Source organism: Gossypium hirsutum, chromosome D05 (assembly GCF_007990345.1).
Source record: "Gossypium hirsutum isolate 1008001.06 chromosome D05, Gossypium_hirsutum_v2.1, whole genome shotgun sequence".
NCBI classification, from domain to species: Eukaryota; Viridiplantae; Streptophyta; class Magnoliopsida; order Malvales; family Malvaceae; genus Gossypium; species Gossypium hirsutum.
The window spans coordinates 52,803,471-52,824,960 of record NC_053441.1 but is presented as its reverse complement, the minus strand read 5'-3'; the positions used below and the strand labels follow the sequence as shown (position 1 = coordinate 52,824,960).

At 32.8% G+C, this 21,490-nt stretch overlaps 1 protein-coding gene across 2 annotated transcripts in view; it reads left to right on the top strand.

Moving 5' to 3' along the window:
- Positions 1-3,986: 3,986 nt before the first annotated feature.
- Positions 3,987-21,490, top strand: part of LOC121216744 (DCN1-like protein 1) — a 57,334-nt gene continuing 39,830 nt past the window's right edge. The window contains exons 1-2 of one of the 2 annotated variants that reach the window (XR_005912922.1): positions 3,987-4,177; positions 4,339-4,400. Coding sequence is in view for 1 of the 2 variants with exons in the window: in XM_041092142.1 (XP_040948076.1) it covers positions 4,175-4,177; positions 4,339-4,400 (65 nt within the window). In the remaining variant the exon portion in view is untranslated. The remainder of the gene's footprint in view (positions 4,178-4,338; positions 4,401-21,490) is intronic. The other variant, XM_041092142.1, reaches the window with a different exon arrangement.

The window sequence follows — 21,490 nt, the reverse complement described above, 5'->3', positions numbered from 1 at the left end:
TGGTTGGGGCATTTTCTTGAGGTCCAAGGACAGTTTCTTTCCATCCAAGACACCCTAATTCATTCTTTGTTGGAATCTTTACCAGCCGGTTCATCTTTCTTTTGTTTTAATTTTGTTTGATTCTTTTTTGTGACAACTAATTTGTTTTTGTTGTTTCCCGTTTCAGTTTACATTTGTCTAGAGATTTAGGTTAAATTCGTAACTTAGACAAGCTACAATCCTATTCCGCATGCGTGTCGTATCATTCCATATCAGAAATGGTATATGGGCTAGCTATGGTTGACGTTATTTAGTTGATGATATTTAAACTTGCATATATCATATATGTATGCTAAGAATTGCATACAAAATAAATGGTAAGTTTGCAATGCTAAGCAAGAAATGTAGCTTGTATGTTTTGGTAAATTGCAGGTCAAGTTCATTGATTGTTTGGAAGTAAGTTTAATGTATGCCTTGTTTTGGTTCAAGATAAGGTCTCATAGGTTCATAGGGTATAAAATGAAATGAGTATGTAAGTTGTAATAAACTTAAATGCTATAATTGAAAAGCTTTTGTGAAAAAAATGGTTTGATTAGGTCTAAATGATGAATATGTACTGAATGTCATGTTAAATGACTGATTAAAATTGTAATAAACTTTTTTGGCATGTTTTGGTTAGGTAGAATTGCTAGTTGGGTGTTAATGTTGAAAGGTTTTGGTTGGAAGCTATAGGATAGGTACCAAAATGTGCATTTTAACAAAAATAAGGGTCACGTCCCGACAACAAACATCCTATGTCGCAATGTCCATTGTAGTAAGTGACGTCGTAATATCAGTATGCATGAATTTTTTATGTGACTTACTATGTTGACGACATCACGATGTGAAAACTATAAGGATGTGACATCAACCTGAGATTTTCCAAACTTTACTATTTGGTCTATTTCATGCTCGTGTTAACAAAAGAGCTTTCGTAAGCTCGTATAAGACCTAAAAATGATTGTATAACATAATTTGAATTTGACTAATTCTTAATTACATGTGTGAATGATTAAATGTTGCATAATTGACCGCAGTTGCTCTGGCAATGAATGTAGCATCCTTTAGCTCAGGCTTGACGATTGGGTCAGACAAATTAAGGGTGTTAGAGAGAGGTTTTTAGAGTAAGATCTTAGGTGGAAAATAATGGTGAATTTGTAATTTGAGATGAAAATGAAGGAAGAAAGCAAGAAAAATGAAAGAAAAAAAGGTATTCTTCCTCTTGTAATGGACGACACAAGGGTGGAAAATAAGCCATTTTTTGTATTTTTCTTTTATTTTATTAAGCTATATAAGACATGGTCAAAACTCAACAAAAATAAAACAAGTAGTTCTAATTTAACCCTTAATTTTAAAATCCCAAATCTGTAACTCTCATAACTCCTAACACTAGCAAATATTTCTAATTATAAAATCTAATTATAAACTCTTGTCAATTAGCCGAATTACCCCTCTAATGGTAAATTGCACTTAAACCCTCTTCCTCATAATCACTTATCACTAAGCCCATATTTTACTTAATGAAATTATTACACTTTAGTAATAATTCACCATGTCACACTCCATTATAAAATCATTAATTAATCCAAACTTTATTTTTAAGAATTTATGGTACTCTTCCCAAAATAGTGCCACTTAAAACATCATTAATTTTGAAATGTTACATCTTTTCCCACCCTTATTCAATTTGACACCTTTCTACCCCACTTCAATAAGCTATTTAGATTGAAAGATAAAATTCTTCACTATCCCTTCCATCCTTCATCTCTTACTTTAAAATGCTATGCTAATTGTCAACTTCACTTGTTGACTCACTTCTAATTATCATCTCATATCTTGATGTAAGAAAGATGATTGAAAAAGCCTATTTCATTTCACCATTCACCTACTTTCATAAGTGGATTACATGTCATGATATTGCTTAGTTGACCTTCCACCATTTTATCACTTAATGATCATATAAATTTCTCTTTTAATTAGTTTCTAACATTTGTCTCTCATAATATAAATGTCTCTTTTACTTAGTTTCTAACATTTATCTCTCACAACATTATCCACATGCTTGGGAGAGTAAAATTAGAAGTTTGCACAATTTATTTTAATTTTACCCTTTAACTATGGTCAAACCACACTTAAGTTCTCCAATTCCCTTTCAAATTTCAAATTATTCCTTTTTACCAACTTCCATATTTTATCCCATAGAAGTTCCTCTACTGTATTAATAATAAAATTATTCTCAAAACACAAACTATATCGTTATATTCTCAAAATTATAAATTATTCCAGAAATGACAGTTCATGTCCTAAATTAGTATAACTACTAGTATTAGAATTTTGAGAAATTTACATTAGCATATAAAATGTATTATGCACATAAGTATAACCTCCACCACATCAATATTGTATAAAGTGCATCATACATGACATGGTATACAAGTATATCCTCCACAAGACCAGTATTGCACATAGTGCATATTAATCTCATACTCTCCGATACCTCATACACAATAATACACAATATTGTTCAATGTTCATATTGCCATTCCAATCATATCCATATCTATTTTCATCAATTTTACACAACATTATATTCATTCTCATATCAATTCACATTAAGAGCACAAACACTCTCTCAATACATTCTATACATAATTCTTAATACATTAGCTAATTTCTTTATCAATTTACTCATTATGTTCATCCATGGGATCATATCTTATATTATCCATTCCTTTTCCAATTTATTTCAAGACACGCATATAACCATTTCAATATGCAAATATAAGCAATCCATTCTTTTAACAAAAAACAACAGATTCTCATTTTCCAATAACCATAACAAATACAAATTCACAACATTTCAATTCACCTTATTTTATACACATATTACCAATAAAACTTGACTATTACACTTATCATTTTAACATTTTTTTGCATATACCCTTTACAATTTTAGCACTATTTATATCAACCAATATACATATTTACAAACAACAAAATCAAGTAAAATATGGGGCAAAGGGAATTCATTAATAACTTGTATATAACTTTAGGTACTAAAATGACACCAAACCTTTAATCTTCTTCAATAAAATATCTTATATTTTCCCTTTTTCTCCACCAAGTTTCTCTACTTTTTTTTTCTCTTTCCTTACTTCATTAACTTAACTTTAATACTCAAAACCTAATTCTCTTTACTTCAAATTTTCAAACCAAGCTTCAACTCTTTTAAGTAAATCAATGAATGGAATTTTTTTTTATATTTGAAAATATTGATTAGTATGAGAAACTATGGAGAAATTAAAGGAGAAAAATGAAAGAGCACTTACCTTCACTGGTAAGGAAGAAGAACAAAGAAAGTTATACTTTTCTCCATGAATTCCAACTAATATTTAATTCAATGGTCAAAATTCCATCTTACATAATTAGTGGAAATCCAAGGGTTGAGATTTAACCTCTTAATTATCAAATTTCATTAAAAATTATAATATATAATGTCTTTGAAGTTCCACTTTACCCCTTGCTTTAATTCCATTTCATAATTTAAGCTAATGCTAATATGTCATTTCTCAATTACTTTGGTTTAATTCCCTTCTAATTCCCTAACATTATTCAATTAATAAAAATATTATTCCCACACAAGCCCTTTAACTTTTCCATTTAAGACCCCATATTATATAGTTTGTATTTCTAAAATTCACTATTCATCTCATAATTAACTACTCATATCTCAAAATAGTAACGTTATGGACAATGTCGTTTTAAAGACATTTTTCCAGATTTAAGGCCTAATTGTGTTACCTTATTAATTTTGAATATATAAATATTGATACTAAAAATGTAAAAGAATTCGTACATATCATAGTCAATAAAACTTGTGACATATAAAGACCCAAACTTCCCTAAAAAAGAATGGCTAGAAACAGTTTGCTTGGTAAAGACGAAACTAAAAGAACGAAATAAAAGCCACTCTTCCAAATCTTCTCCATTTATGGAAAGAGAGAGAGTTCTTCCAAGAGAGGAAAAAAAATTAAATCAATAATTAAAGAAAATCCGAGTATTTCCCTACCTCCCTCTTCTGCTCGCTAAAGTTTCATCCAAAATCTATTAACTCTCTATTTTTAGGAATTTTCTTTTGCACAATAAGCTCTCCAAAATGGTTAGTTGTTGTTTCTTCTTTGTATTTTCCTAAAATATTTTGATGTATTTGTTTATGTTTAATTATTGCATTTTATATATAATTTTTTGTTAGTCAAATAAGATTAATTTGAAACTTCTAAGCTTATGTCTTGTGTGATATGGTTTTCTCTTTTGAAACAGGACCAATTGGACAATGATAAAAAGGAGTTAGTGGAGCGGTTCATGTACATAGCTGGAGAAGGGTAATTTGATAACTTTTGCAGTTCCACTTTCAATAAGTAGTTTGAAAATTGTTTGCAAAAAAGGTTTATAATCAAAGACAAAAATCAAGGAACAATAGATGTTTGATAGAATAGATAAGATAGTAATGGAAGTATAAAATATTGTAGAAAACAATAGAAATTAAAGATCAAAAAACTTAAAAATGTAGCATTGATATTAATGACTAAAAAGGTTCTAAGTGACCCTTAACAATTACCCTTGTCATGCCTTTTTTCCAAGAGAGGAATATTGGTTTTTCATTTTTCTTATTTTCTTTCTAATATCAAATTAACCTTTTGCTTAAAATCCACTTGATTCAAATATTTTATCATTATTTTTTGCTAAAAATGCTTTAATGTCATCTATCATTAGAAGAAAATTATTTCCAAAATCTTGTCAATGCTAAGTGATAAGTTACCATTTTTTTTAATCATCATTTAAAAAAAGACCAAGTCATCAAGAGCTTAAAAGTGTCAACTTAAAAGTTTAAAATAGAAAAATATAAGCTACAAATGTAATTTCAATCATTTTAATTTATAATGCACAAAATTAAATTATAAATATAAAAAATAAATATTTACTTTTGGAGTGTCAATTTCATTTTGTTTAATATAAACATATGTACAAATGTATACGCTGAACATAAAATTTTTATGGTATTCCATCTTTGCATATGTATTCTCAAGTCATGCACTTCATCTGCTTACATAAAATATTCTTTAAAGCTTTTTTATATTATTTTTTTTAATTGTGAATTTTATGAGAATACTTTAAAATCCTACCTTATTATATAGTCAGGTTTGTCAATGGTTCGATTTTATCTTACCAACATGAAAATTTCTTTTTAAGGTAGAAATGTATAATTTCTTTATTTTTTTTTCAAGTTTGTTGCTCAATATGCATTTATTAGCAGGTAGAAAGTTTGATATTGTTATTGTCTGACTATTAAAGATAAAGATATTGAAAAAGAAAATGATCTAAAATTTAAAAAATCAAGATAATTTCAATCCAACCAGACTATTTTTATGCCAATCACTTTATAGAAAAAATGTGATTAGGTATACAATTTGTTAAACCGATCAAATTTAGTTTACACAAAAAATTTCAATGCTTTTGTTGTCTAAAAAAAAGTGCAAAATCACCTTAAAACACTAAATCTGATATTGAAAATCAAGTTTAGTTTACTTGTGATTTGGAATGATCAATATAGATACTTAGTTTTGGTTATTAATATTTTATCTCTTTTTAGAGATAAATGAAATTATGTTCTAGAAAAATATAGTTCGAAAAATAATAATAAAGTTAACTCAAAACAAGTATCAATGTTGCTTTCCTTTATATCTTTTTCAGGTGAACAACTCTTTTTTAGAATAGTAATTTTTCAGAAAAATCACTATTTGGGAACAACCATAGCAAGAACAAATAATTTCAGAACAAGCTTCTAGTTTACAACAGTTGTCGTCTAGTGTTGTTATAATTTAAGAACAACTCTTGTTGAGAATAACTAATGTATGAAATAACTCTTGTTTAGAGCAACCTTTACTAAGAACAATCATATTGAAAATAATTGATATTTGGAAAACGTCAAAATAACCTTTATTCAAGAACAACTTTTCTTTACAAACCACTCAAGTTCCAGGAAGGATTTTGCAGAAGATGTTTCACAAGATATTGCTTCACTAAAGTAGAAGTGAAAACAACCTTGGAATATGGCAAGGTTCGGTTATATTCACTCTTGGGATATTTTGAAGAGATTAGATTGATTGATCAAATATGGAAGTAGTTAAGAGGTTTCCCCTTAACGTTTTCCTATAACATTTAGTGTGGCCCCCTTTCATTTAGAAACATCATAAACTCTTGTTCACTATTCACCATTATTACCAACTTAAACTATTTTTAATATACCATTAATATATTTGTAACTAAAAGTCTTATTCATTACTCCTATTAAATAGCTAATTTTGTAACTCTCATTCTCCACACCTATAAATGAGTTCTCACAACTCATTGGGGGTATTTTACATTTTGAAATTCTATGTTTGAAAACTCTCTAAAGCTATCTCAACATGCTCCTTTACTCAGCTACGCTTAGCCTTTCTCCACTCTACAAACTATGACCTATTGTTGCATTCAATGTTACAAGGTTTGCTCCAGTATTCCTCTCCGTCTACATTCCATTCATTTATTTATAATGCTTCTCTTTACCAATGAACACTCTACAATAAATGGATTTAGATATTATAAAAGGTACAACACTTTCTTTAGAGATTTTCTTTAATATACATTTTATATATGTATATATATTATTTCAAATAATAGTAGTTGTGAGCTTTTCCTTATATTTTAGGATACATTAGTGAGATTTATACCTTTATTTTTAAAGAAAAACCAAAAAGTACCATGTTCTTCCCACCTTTTTATGAAAAAAACAACAACATGCACTTCTCACTTTCTTAAAGAATATATAAAAACATGTTCTTCCTACTAATTTTAAGAAACACAAAAATTGGTCGTTCTCACCTTTTTAGAGAAATAAAGAGCATGTTCTTCCCACTATTTTTAAGAAACACAATGGAGGTCATTCTCCCTTGTTTAAAGAAATAAGGAGCATGCTCTTCCCTTTTTTTTAGGAAAAGGTTAAATGTAAAATTAACACATGAACTTGTCCACTTTTCTCAAATTGATATCTATGGGTTTTTTTTGTCCCAGATTGGCATCTAAACTTTTTTCCGTCCACTAGTTTGGTACCTGAGACTAACACCGTTAAGTCTGAAACAGGTGGCAGTATCAAATAGTGGTATATGTCATTAGTGACATCATGATGATGTCATTATTTTTCTTTTCTTTCATTTTTCTATTTCTTTTTGTCCTAGTTTTTACCCTTCCATTTTTCCTTTCACGTTACTAGTAATCCTCCTCCCCCTTTTTTCTTTCATTCGCCCCTAGTTTCTCTTTTTCTTGCCTCATCGCCATCATTACCATCGTTGTTTCTCTTTTTAAATTCTATGTTATTGTAAAAATCTCAACCCTTCCATTTTCTAAAAAAATGCATCCTTTTCTTTATAAAAATAAAAAGGTGAAGTTTCCAGATAATCCCAGAGGATTTTCTTTCATTTTCCTTCACATTCTCACCAACCAAACAGAAGGCAAAAATCAAAATACAAAGTTTACACCTTTAATCAACCAAAAACGAAAAATGCTCTTTAAATTAAGAAAAAAAGGGGATTATCTGAGTAGAAAATCAGCAACTAAGTAAATAGGCAATGAAGTAACGCTCTTGATTAAAACAGGCCATGACTTCACCATTCCTAAATACCACCTAACAAAACCCATCTTCCCAAACGACGCCTTTGAAGACAAAAAGGAAGAATAAAATGAAGAACTGAAAAACAACTAGGTCTCGATGGTTTTTACCCCAATCTTTATTTGGTTAGAAGATGGTAATCAAATAATACTTTGAACAAAAAAAACCCATGATATAACAACATTATATTCCACCAGATTTCATAATGTATCAAAGGCACAACAATTTGGTTAAAATATTAAAAGAAATGTATTTCTCTGTGTTCTTATAACTTCCAACAATTTCAAGTCTATAAGTTTCCATTATTATTTTATAGGAATAATGTAAAATGTAATTGCATAATCTTAACCTAAATAGACTAAAATAGGAAATATTCAACTACAGAACAACTCTGGCCAGAAAAAAGAAAAAAACATATCAACCATTCAGTAGTTCATAATAATAATCCATTGAATATATTAAAATGAATGATACAATCTGCCAATACTTAAAGCGATATTTGATGGTTGAAGCTAGCAAAATGAACACATATTAGACAATAGTTGCCATATAGATAGATTTCATTTTCTCTTCCAATGGTGTCTCTTAGCTTTAAAAGGGTTTTCGTGTGGTAGCTGAACAATGCCTTTGTAACACCCGCCCATATCTCGTCTCTGTTACCGGGTTAAGGATCAGAGTGTTATAGATCCAAACAAAATAATTTATCTCAATTCAAAACAAGTATTCAATTAATTAATAAATCATTTCATAGAATAAATATTCACATAGGCCTTAATTTGGGTTTTCGGGGTTCTAAAATTAGTTTAAAGTAATTGAGGATCAAAATAAATCAAAACATAAATTTTAGGAGAAAAACTTGAAAATTTGGAAATAGGGGTCACATGGTCATGTGACACAGACCAAACTGTGTGGATATTTGAAGTACAGACACACGGCCGTGTCTCAGACCGTGTTTGAAACCATGTAACTCACTGACTTGGCTCACACGATCATGTTGTAGGTCGTGTGCTAGCCCGTGTAACTCACTGACTTGAGACATATAATCGTGTCTTAACCCGTGTCTCAAATCGGGTCAAACCTGCACTAAAACTAACATATCACACACAACCGTGTGGAATGACCGTGTGGGGCACACGGCCGTATGACAGCCCGTGTGCTTCCAAATTAACTCATTCACAAGCTAAAATCAAGCCAAACTTGCCCAATAAGGTACACCTAAAAACACAAACCATCCTATGACCAAAACAATCAAACATACATTTAAAACATATCAAAATTAATAACCTAAACTTCTAACCAATGTACTATTCATAGAAACCTCAATTATAACCAAACATTACCCCAAAACTTTATCCATTAACACACCTCATTTCAACTTTCATAATCAACCACACTATTATGTTCTAACATACTATTAAAGTTTACCATTCCACATTACATATTATGATCACAAATACAAAATAAATCTTCATATCTTACAAAATTCTAATATTAACTTTCATACAACAAAACCTATATACATGCCACAACCTTAAAAGAGATGGAAATGCTACCAAAAGTAGGTGGATAGTGTGAGCTTTTATGTCAATCCTTCCAGCCGTCCACAATTCTTAACTACAAAATAACATGAGATAAACCAATAAGCTTGATAGCTTAGTAAGATTATTGTGCATAATTTTACTTGACTTGCTTTAAGTAATTTAATCACTTAAAAATATAACATGAAAATTAAAATTCTAAATTGCATTGTCTATAAGTTTTCAAGTATTTCATCATCACTAGAATATATCAATTCCATGTAATCCTTTGTATCTTTTAATCAAGTTCATCAATAATTAGTTCACATATTTAGTCCTTATTCCATATTTCAAAGCATCTTAGATACAAAAGCAGTGACACCAAAATGCAACAAAAGCATGGGTGTACATTAAGGGGAACCATAGTGCTGATAGAGGCACGAATGTGCAAATAGGAATACCGAAGTACAAACAGGGGTACGAAGTACATACAAGAGTATTGAAGTACAAATAGGGGTACCGAAGTACAAACAGGAATACCGAAGTACATACAGGAGTATCTAAATACATACAAGAGTATTGAAGTACAAACATGGGTACCAAAGTACAAACAAGAGTACCGAAGTATATTCACATATATGTATATATGTATAAATGAATTAACTAGAGATAAAAAATATTGAACACAAGCAATTTCATTTACGTATGGAAATACTATAAACTTACCTACAACACTACTGATTTAAACACAGGGATCTATTTTGCAATTTTCCCTTTTACTCGGTTTAAGTATTTCTGGCTTGATTCTTGATCTATATAATAAATAATTGCGATCCATTAATTTTATATACATTTCGAATTCAAAGTAATGCATATGACCTTTAGCTTTTCATTAATTACACATTTTCCCTAAACTTTTATATTCATCACAGTTTAGCTCTTGTACTCAAAATTTTCCAATTTAACAAAACCTTGCCATCTCCCCAAGTTAACCAAAATTCATACTAAGCTAGGGCAGTCCACATCTATTCAAAAATTGCAAAATTTTCCTAAAATTTAAGTATTTAAATAATTTACTCCATTTACTAAAACTATAAAAAAATCAATCAATAAAAGAGTCAAAATCAACATCTAACACTTCAATACCATTATTTAACATTCAAATTAACAAGAGTTCATCAATGGTAATATCTAAACTATTTAACAGCTTTAAAAACTAAGGTATGGGTTAGTTGGACCTAGTTGTAATGATCTCAAAAACATAAAAATTTCAAGAAACAAGCTAAAAATTCATACCATGCATGGGCCTTATGTTTGGCCGAAACACAAGCACCAAAAATGGTGTTCTTCCTTGGGATTTTCGGTTCAAAAATGTATTGTGGAAGATGACCATGTTGTTTTTCTTATTATTTTACTTTAAATTATCATTATTTACCATTCTACCCTTTTTAATTAACATACATTTCAACTTTTCACAATGGCATATTTACTTCATAAATCCCCTCTACTTCATTAATTTTACTATAAAATCAAATAACTCATTAATTACTAAGGTTTGCACTTTTCACAATTTAATCCTTTTTATTCAATTAATTAATTAAACCTTAAAATTTCTTCAACAAAATTTAATACGACTTTAATGTAACTCCATAGATAATAATTAAATAATAACCACGACCTCACATATCAGAATTGTGGTATCAAAACCACTATTTTCGTTGCTGCTGAAAATGAGATATTATAGCCTTGTTGGGGGAACTCCCTGATTCGATCCACGGCGTGTTTGGTTGTCGAACTTGTGCCCAAACCCAAAACCATACCCGACTCAACGAACTCAACAGCTTTGTTAGCGGTGATTTTTTTCAATTCATCTTGGGTTAGAATGATAGGTGGGGACATAGGTAGGAGACATAGATAAAGCGTTTATTGAAGCAGCAGTTTTAGACCAAGCAATCCCTATCTTTTGAGGGTTAATAGCAATGATGGAAAAAACAAAAGAAAGAAATTAATTACAGGACAAAAAATTTTGAGAAAACAGTCAAAAGAAAAAAAAAGAGTTTTTATTTTTTATTTTTTTAGATTATGACATCAACATGACATCATTTATGCCACGTGTCATAATCTTATTCCACCACCTATCCTGAACTTAACGGTATTAGTCTTAAATACCAAACTAGTGGATGGAAAAAAAAGTTTGGGTACCAATCTGGGACAAAAAAAGCCATATGTACCAATCTAGGAGAAGTGGACAAATTCAGGTACTAATTTTATACTTAACCCTTTAGGAAACACAATAGCATTTTCTTTGAAGGGGACAATAGCATGTTATTTCAAAATTTTAGTGAAAAGCATCAACATACTTTTCTCAATATTTGTCTAGAAACACAAGTTATTTATTGGGGAAAATAAATTGCATATTCTTCTCATTTATATCAAAGAAACATATGGCCTAATATTCCTAACGTTTTAAGGAAAAAACAATAGTATGATATTGTCAACTTCTTTAGAGAAAACCAATGACATGTTTGTTGGTTTTTCTCTGTAAGGAAGAAAGGAAAGATAGACCAAACTTAGCAATCAAATGTGATTTGCTATGTTCTTATATTTTCAATACTAAATTCACATACAAAGTTTAGCCTTATATAGGAAAAATATTGACAAGTTGGCAAGCTTAGGAACTTGAAATTACTCATTGGTTGATTTTTGTCTAATCAGCACTGCTAAAATTATCTTATCAAATTTAAGATAAATAAAATAAGCTAACAACTTTCTAAACTAGTTGACCCTTCAGTAACTTAAAGTATGCCACTCAATAAGACAACCCGCGTCTTGTGTGTTTGCGAGTCTTGTTCATATTTGGACAACCTGCCAAATAGTCTGCCAATGGGTCTTCACTAAATAGTTTACCAACTAACAGTCTGCCATTCTTCTTGCATTTGGCTTGTCAGCTAGATGACTCACACCATTGTTGTCTGCGGGACTGCTTGATTTGTTCACACTTTGCTTGTCTACCGTATGTGTGAGCTGTTGCATGAATGGCCATCTCACAATACTCCTCTTTGGTCTTCATACTGCAAATTTCAATTTCATTCCTCAACTTCTCAAACCTCGTTATTCCAAAAGGCTTGGTTAGAATGTCTACCAACTGTCTCTCTGTATTGCAATAAACTAGAGTCACTTCCTTGTTCTATTCAACTTCCCTCATAAAATGGTACTTGATCTTGAAGTGTTCTATTTTTCCATGGAAGGAAGGGTTCTTTACAATTGCAACAACATATTGATTATCACACAAAATTTGTATTGCTTCATCATGTATAAGATTCAAGTCATTTAGAAGTTTTTCAACCAAATTACTTAGTTGATTGCTGCTGGTGTTGCCACATACTCCACCTCACCCTTGGATTATGCAACAATTTGCTGCTTCTTGGAACTCCAGGAGAACACGCTAGAACCAAGTGAGAAGAGATATCCAAAGGTGCTTCACATATCATTTACTGATCCTACCCCAATCACTGTCACTATAGCTCACAAGCTTCAATACATCTGCTTTTATAAACCAAACACCAAATTTGGCAGTCCCTTTGATATATCTTAGCACCCTCTTAGCAACCTGAAAATGTGATATGTTATAGCAATGCATGAACCTTAATAACAAACCTATTACATACATAATATATGGTCATGTTGTTCTTAAATACAACAAGAAAGATTGAATAAAATAACAATTAACCCAGAAACCATGTGAACTTCTATACTAACATGAAATAGAAAGCAATCACCAGTGTTTAGAAAAGAAAAATAAAAGAAACAAGTGGAGAATACTATTCCTGGACAACTCGACTTGAATCTATCTATTTCTTCTTGTGTCGTACTCAGGGCTTCTCGTCAAGAGCTAAGCTGCATCTATTTCATGTCGGTTTACTCGTTGAAGCTTAAGATGTCATAGCCGAAAGGTTCAAGGGATAAGTTGAAGAAGATGATCGAAAAATCTCTCTCCCCTATTTTTTCTTTCTATGTGAATATTTATATTTTCCCCCAAATAGCCCAAGTGTCTTTTCATCAGAATCATGCCGCCTCTATACGTACAAGTTAGTTGTACCAGACTAGACAACTCATGCATTTTTGTTCCTATTCGGATAGCTGTCAAGTGCAACGACAATTCCAGGTGCAATCTGAAATTACTTATGTAGCAACATTAGTACCAAAATATGATAAAATTAAGGGTAAATTAGCTAAGATCTATTGAGTCGTAAAATGTAAATTACTAAATTGAAAATACTAATATATGTGCTAAAGATAACTAAAAAGGAAAAATTTAACCAATAAGTAGGGAGAAAACATATGTTCTTTCTAGTTTTTTCACACCTCCAAACTTGAGTTTTTATTTGTCCTCAAGTAAAACAGAAACTGGCAAGGCTACACAAGAATTCACTAAGGTAAATGATCATTCTAGCAACTTGAATCACCTAAAATTCCAATGAATGATTCACATTCAGATGACAGAATATTGTATCGACAATACATAAGTAAGAATGACTAAGATTGCATCTTCATCAAAACCAGCATCATGCTTCAAATCCTAAATTTTATTTACCAATACAACATTTATTGTACAATATATGTTTTGTTTTTGAAAATGGGATATCATTGAATTACTGTACCCTTGTTCCTGAGAAGTAACGATGGAGTGCAACAAACCCCTAGGGAGTACGTAATTGTGCCAACACACTCATGCAGCGACAGCCTTTGGCTAGATTCATTTTTCTAATGCTTGCATTAGAGTGTTCCCTTTTTAACATTTCACAATACACCCAATTTGGAGTGTCTCTTATTCATAACTATATATACATATGAGTAGCTGTAAAAGGTAGATTCATTTAAGATTCAAGGAATGCTACTAGTCATCCATTACTAATACAGTCTAAATCATTCATTAAAGAATTGAAGATACAACATTCAGTCAAATTTATCTAACTCATTCATTGATAGTTCACATGATTCAAGAATTTAGCATCGAATGTAACAAAAATTTTCAACACATTTGCTTTAACCATAAATAAACCTTGCATGCTTCATTAATATTTAAAAAAATTGAAATGTGGGTGTATTTCCAATTCCCATATGCATTCCCCCAAACATAAAGTTTGCATTGTCCCCAATGAACTAAGATTAAAATGCGATGACAATAAAAATGCAACGACAATGTTCACTAACAAAATGAAAATTACAGCTACATGCAATGCATGAATACTACAGCTAAAAAATAAAATAAACTAACTCAGTTTTCCTCAGCCATCAATGTGGTTGCACGATACTTCTTCTTCCTCATCTTTTTGTCCTCCTTCTTGTACTTTTTGACTTTGGAGCATTTTCTCTTCTTTTTTTGGGCTTCACACGGTCCTCAGATCGTTCATCAGTTTTTGGTGCTGCCCCAGCATCATCGATTGCCCTAACAAATTGTGGTGCTCCTCACTTGTTACCTCTGCAGCTTCTACCGGTCTAGCTCCATCTTGCTCTAGATTATCATTAGTTGTGTCCACAAATTTGGATGCATTGACAATGTCCTCAACAGATTCTTTCTCAGTAGCTTCTGTCTTAGTATTTTCTTCCTCAACCTTTTCATTCATAACTTCAACACAAACGTCTTTCTCTTCCACATCAACTTCCTACCCAACAACAGGCGCCTCTTGACCAGCAATGACGTCACCCTTGACCAGGCTATCAATCCTTCACATGCACTCCTCAACGTCCCTTGAGTCTTCTTCTTTCTCAACATCAAAGACATGTACAATGGGAGGGGTTTCCACCAATCTATCTCGGTCCCCTTGGTAATCTTCCGCAGAGGAGGGTTCATACTCTCAGATAATCGATGGGAACACTAGAAATTCTTAGAGTGGGGTCAGGCTTAACTAACGTAGCGTTGCTACAATAGAGTTGTTATAGACCCTAGTATAAGCGTAGAACAAATTTTGTGATCTGTACATATCCTCTATTGTAGCGACAAGCCTGATCTGCTTATTGCTGATGGAATTGGTCAGCTTTTTGATATCCTTTATTTTGCGCAGTAATGATGTCTTTGTAGTCAAGTTTGTTCCCACTATTTCTTCTTTGGTTTTTCTTTTCCTTGTCTTACTGGTCTCTGCCTCCTTTATTGTCGGCTTATCTTTGCCACGATTAATTCTTTCAATAGACACTTCATTGATCGGACCCTTATTTTCCAAGACCTCTTCATCATTATGGGGCACAATTTCTTTCTGCTGGCATAGTAGCATCACCAATAATGGGAAAAGTAAAATTTTAGTTTTCCTTACAGCGTAGTCAGCAATTTCCTGGTGGAATATTGTGCCAACATCAATTTTTCTGCCCTTGGCAATTGAATGTATCGGACACATTCTATCAAGGTTGACGATGGTGCTATGAGTAGAGGGCAGTAGCCTGCAGTTGACAAAATGAAACCAGATTTTGCTTTGCAGTGTCAGGAAGTGGCGGTGCATCGTATAATTCTTTTGATGTTAACCCGTCCACAATGCTCCTTCGACATATAAATCTTTCACCAAGAAGTCCCTTTTGTTGTCTATGATATCCTTAATAAACTTGGAGTGTTAATCGACATCTACTTTAGTGTTGTACAACTCATTGATTTTTGTAGCATCCCATGGGATTAAACCTTCTCAAACAAAGATAAAATGCAACTCATGGCCATAAAGGTTAGCATAAAACTCACGTACCAATGAAGGAGAATAGCTTCTAGGATGTGTGCAGAAAATCTCCCACTTCAACTTAGAGATAGTTCTAGAGACTTATGTGCCCAAGTCTTGCTGTTGCAAAAGGAGAATGCCCTGTTTTGGGTAGAAGTTTTGCTTTAAGATGTTTTCAAATCAGTCTTTGGCCACTTTCGTTAAAATGATTACCGGCTCATTTTTCTTCGTTGGCATGGAGGATTCTAACTCACGAATTGTAGTTGCAGAGGATGAGTGTTCTTCAACAGGCTTTGTGGCTTTCTTGACTGATCCTCTCATTCTTACCATATTTTGTTTGTTTTGTGGAGTGAAGATGGTTTAAAGGTGTCAAGGTACAAACTTGGGGAAGAGAAAATGAATAATAATTACTGCTTGGGTGTTTGACAATCGGCACAGTGAAGAGGGGTTTATAATGAGTGAAAGAAGAATATAGAATGACGTGATTTTCTAAAGGGAAATAAAGCTGGCGGGAATAATTACGTCTAATTAGAATTGCGCCCACTCAGACAGATCAGACGGCTAGGTGGCTTTTAATGAAACGGTGAGATCTAAAATTTCTTATTTGCCCTCATTTTTGTTGAGCCAGAAGTGAGAGTATAATAGTACGAATTGTGTTGAAAATAAAGCCCAAGTGCGTCGACAATACCTAATTATTCTACAAAAATAGAAATAAATAAAAAAAGAATAAAACAAACTTGAACACAAATAAAATTAAAATAAAATTAAAATTTTTCGACCAATTTAATGGTCTTTACCTGCTTATTATCAATATTCCCAAGATAATGTTTCAATCGCTAGCCATTCACTTTGAATTAGTGTCTATTATTTAAATTTCTGATTATGACTGCAAAATGAGGAAATACTTCGAAAACATCAAAAGATCCAAACCAATGAGAGCGCAATTTACCTGGGTGCAACTTCAGTCTAGAATTGAATAATAAAACTTGTTAACCCGCAGTAAATTGTCATTGCAAAATAATCCTGTCATGCTATTATTTGGTCTTTTCCTTGTAAATTGCAGTGTGTTCATAGCCATTTCACCTAATCTCCTTTAGTTCAGTGATATCCAATAGCATTTTCTTTCCAGCAGTGTCATAGTCCATGTTCACTTGTTTAATTGCCCACTTTGCTTTGTGTTCCATTTCAACTGGCAAGTGACATGCTTTCCCAAAAACCAATTGATACGGCGACATCCCTAATGAATTTTTGTATGCTGTCCGCAATGTCCATAAAGTGTCATCCAGTCTGGAAGACCAATCTTTCCTCGAAGGGTTCACAACCTTCTCAAAAATGTTTTTAATTTGTCGATTTGATGCTTCAGCTTGTCCATTAGTTTGCAGATGATAAGTAGTAGCCATTCTATGATTAACTCTATATCTTTTTAGTGCGGCTGCCACTTGGTTGCAATGAAAGTGTGTACCCTAATCACTAATCAATGCATTTGGTGTACCAAAGCGAGTGAATATATACTTGTGAAAAAATTTAAGCACTGTCTTTACATCATCCTTTGGGACTGCAATAGCTTCAACCCACTTTGAGTCATAGTCAATAGCTACTAATATATAAAGATTTCCTAATGAACTTGGAAATAGTCCCATAAAATCCATACCCCAAACATCAAACAATTCAACCTCCATAATTGGCTGTTGCAACATTTCATTGCGTCGGGATATAGAACTTGTGCACTGACACCTGTCGTATTGATTCACAAAATTGTGAGCGTCTTTGAATAATGAAGGCTAGTAGAATCTTGATTGGAGAACCTTAGCAGCATTTCACATGCCACCAAAATGACCTCCATAAGGAGTATCATGACAATGCTTTAAGATTCAAAGCATCTCCTCTTCCGGAACACAACACCGAATAATGTTGTCATTGCATACCTTAAATAAATACGGTCTGTTCTAATGGTACTTCACTACTTCATGAAGAAATATTTCTTTTCTATGGTCTGTGACACCCAATAGGAGTTTTCCACACACTAGGTAATTAACCAGATCTGCATACCAAGGGGTTGCATCTACAGCAAATAACTTCTCATTTGGGAATACGTCGACAATTTGAAGTATGTTTCCATCTTTGCTGCCAATTTTCAATCGAGACAGATGGTCTGCAACTTGATTTTCTGAACCCTTACGATCTTTTATCTTGATGTCGAATTCTTGAAACAGTAAGATCCAGTGTATCAATCTTAGTTTTGCATCATTCTTCGCAAAAAGATATCTCAAAGATGAGTGATCAATAAATACAGTAACCTTTGCACTGATAAAATAAGAATGAAACTTGTCGAAAGCAAAGACTATAGCCAACAATTCTTTCTCTGTAGTGGTATAGTTTATTTGAGCCTCAGTAAAAGTTTTGTAGCATAATAGATGGCGTGAAATATTTTTCCCTTGTGTTGTCCTAGAACAACACCCACAGTAAAGTCGCTTGCATCGCACATAGCTTCAAAAGGTTGAGACCAATCTGGTGCAATGACAATGGGTGCATTTACTAGCTAAGTCTTTAATTGAATGAATGCCTCCAGACATGCATCATCAAAGAGGAATTTTTTATTGTGTTCCAGCAATGAGCATAAGGGCTTTGCAATTTTCAAGAAATCTCTAATAAATCTTCTATAAAACCCCGCATACCCAAGAAAAAACAGTGAATACCTTTCACATTTGTCGGTGGAGGTAATTTCTCAATGATTTCCACTTTAGCTTTGTCTACTTCAATGTCTTGACTAGAGATACGATGGCCGAACACAATGTCTTCAATTGCCATGAAATGACATTTTTCCCAATTTAAAATAAGATATGTGTCTTCACATCGCTGCAGTACTTCATCCAAATTGTCAGCGCAATGATCAAAATCATTCCCATAGGCTGAGAAATCATCCATAAAAACCTCTAAAGAATTTTCAATCATAGTCGAGAATATTGCCATCATGCACCTTTGAAATGTGGCTGGTGCATTACAAAGACCGAAAGGCATATGACAAAAAGCAAAAGTACTAAAAGGAAAAGAGAAAGTTGTTTTCTCTTGATCCTCCGGTGTAATAGCAATCTAATTGTACCCAAAATAGCCGTTTAAGAAGTATTAATAAGCTGTTTCAGTAAGCCTGTCCAACATTTGTTCAATGAAAGAAAGTGGGAAGTAGTTCTTCCTTGTGGCAGCATTAAGTAGGAATTAATTCGTCTTTGTCGTTGCTAACCACTGTGATACCACTCTTTTTAGGAACACATTGCACTAGACTTACCCAATTGCTATTAGAAATAGGGTAGATAATTTCAGCATCAAGCCACTTTATAATTTCTTTCTTAATAACTTCCTTCATCTTTTCATTTAATCTTCTCATTTAATCTTCTTTGTTGCTCAATCGACTACTTGCCTTCATCTTGCAACTTGATCTTGTGCATGCAAAAAGATGGACTAATACATCAAATATTGGTAATACTCCAAGCAATAGCTCATTTATGTTGCTTAAGAATATGGACCAATTTTTGTTCTTGAGTTACATCCAGTGTTGCGGTGGCAATAATTGGGAGAGTATTATTATCACCAAGAAAGAAGTATTTAAGATGAGTAGGTAGTGGTTTTAATTCCAGAGTAGGAGCTTCGTCGATAGATGATTTGAAAATTGGAGCTATTCTGTTAGCTAAGTCTAAGGATTCAATCTGTCATCCATGCCTGAGTTCAATATTATTAGCGTCAACCATGTTATCACAATTATCTAAAGATTCATCATTAGATGTCACTGCAAACTTCTCAGAAAGCATCGTGCTTTGGTCATTGAATTCTTCCGCAATTAAATCATCTAGCATATCAACAGTATGGCATTCTTCTTTATCCTGAAGGTAACATGCTCATTATTAAGTCGCATGGTTAGTTCACTTTTGTAAACATCAATAAGAGTTCATCCGGTGGCTAAAAATGTTCGTCCCAAGATTATGGGAACCTCCTTGTCTGCCTCATAGTCAAGTATGATAAAATTAGCCAGAAAAACTAATTTATCCACACGAACTAAGATATCTTTAATTTGCCCTTCAGGTTGAGCCAAAGATTGATCAACTACTTGAAATGTCACTGTAGTAGGTTTCATGTGACCAATCTCTAACTTTTTAAAAGTTGATAGCGGCATTAGGTTGATGCTAGCTCCCAAGTCCCATAAAGCCTTGCCTAAATAATGGTTGCCAATTGAACATGGGATAGTAAAGCTCTCAGGATCTTTCATTTGGGGGGAGGGCAACTTATTTGTCAAAAGAGCACTACCGCCCTCTGCGAGTGTAATAGTTTCCATATCACTAAGCTTCTTCTTATTGGACAAGAGCTCCTTCATAAATTTCTCATAATTTAGAATTTGCACAAGAGTGTCTACTAAAGGAATATTGACCTGAAGTTGCTTCAGTGTATTCAGGAACTGTTGGTATTGCTTATCCTACTCATTCTCCTTGAATCTTTGTGGAAAAGGTAAGGGTGGAGATACATCTGATTGCACCAAAACGTTTGGTTGTGCCAATAGTTTTGAGGGTCAGACATTAGGCATATGAGTGACAATTTGTGGAACTTCTTTATCTGATGCATCGACAAGCTCTTTAAATTCAACCTTTTTACTAGGGATCATTTCACCAGTAATTTGAGGTGCGACAGTAGAGTCTGTAGTCAACTCACCAGTTTGTTTACCACTCCTAAGCGTGATAGCCTTGCAGTGTTCTTTCCTCCTTGGACTAGGGCTTTTCATGTCAGTGAGTAGTGTGCCTGGTGGTTGAGTATTTAGACTCGAAGCAAGTTGTCCTAATTGTGCCTCCAATGCCAGAATGGAAGATGAATTCCCTTGCACAATTGCTTTTGTGCAAGTCATATGCTCCCGCATTAAAGCCTCAAGAGCAGCTAACAGGTCAGAAGGAGAAGCTTACGTGTACTATTATCGTCGATGTTCCGGAGCATACTGATTCGGCATTGAAGAGTGTGATTGCGTCTAATTTTGGTGTGGGTGCATCTGGCTTTGTTGCGGCTTTATCTGAGTGTTTTGATTGTAGTTCTATTGTTGTTTATTGTAATTCCTTTATTTTGAATTATAATTGCCTTGAGTAGATACATTCTCATATCGGAATGTCACAGTATTTTGTCCAATATTCTGAGTTCCCCAGTACTGTTGATTATGTGAATAATTATTATAAGAGTTGCCATAAGAATTTTTGAGGATGTTACTGACATAAAAGGCATTCTCTGTATGTTGTGGACAATCTTCATAGCTGTGGTTGTCACTGCAAATCTCACAATAAAAGGTAGGAACATCAACTTGTTGAACGGTTTGTATAGGTGCAACGTCACTAGTCCCTTGCATGTTTTTTATCATATTTGTAAGAGAAGGAACTTGAGCACTAAATGCAGATATTGCATCCAATTCAATAACTGCCAGAGTAGCTTTTGCTTATTAGCTCTAGAGATATGGTATTAATAATCATTTTGAACAATTCTCTCAAAAACACCAATCTCATCATTATAAGTACAATTCAGCAATGTTC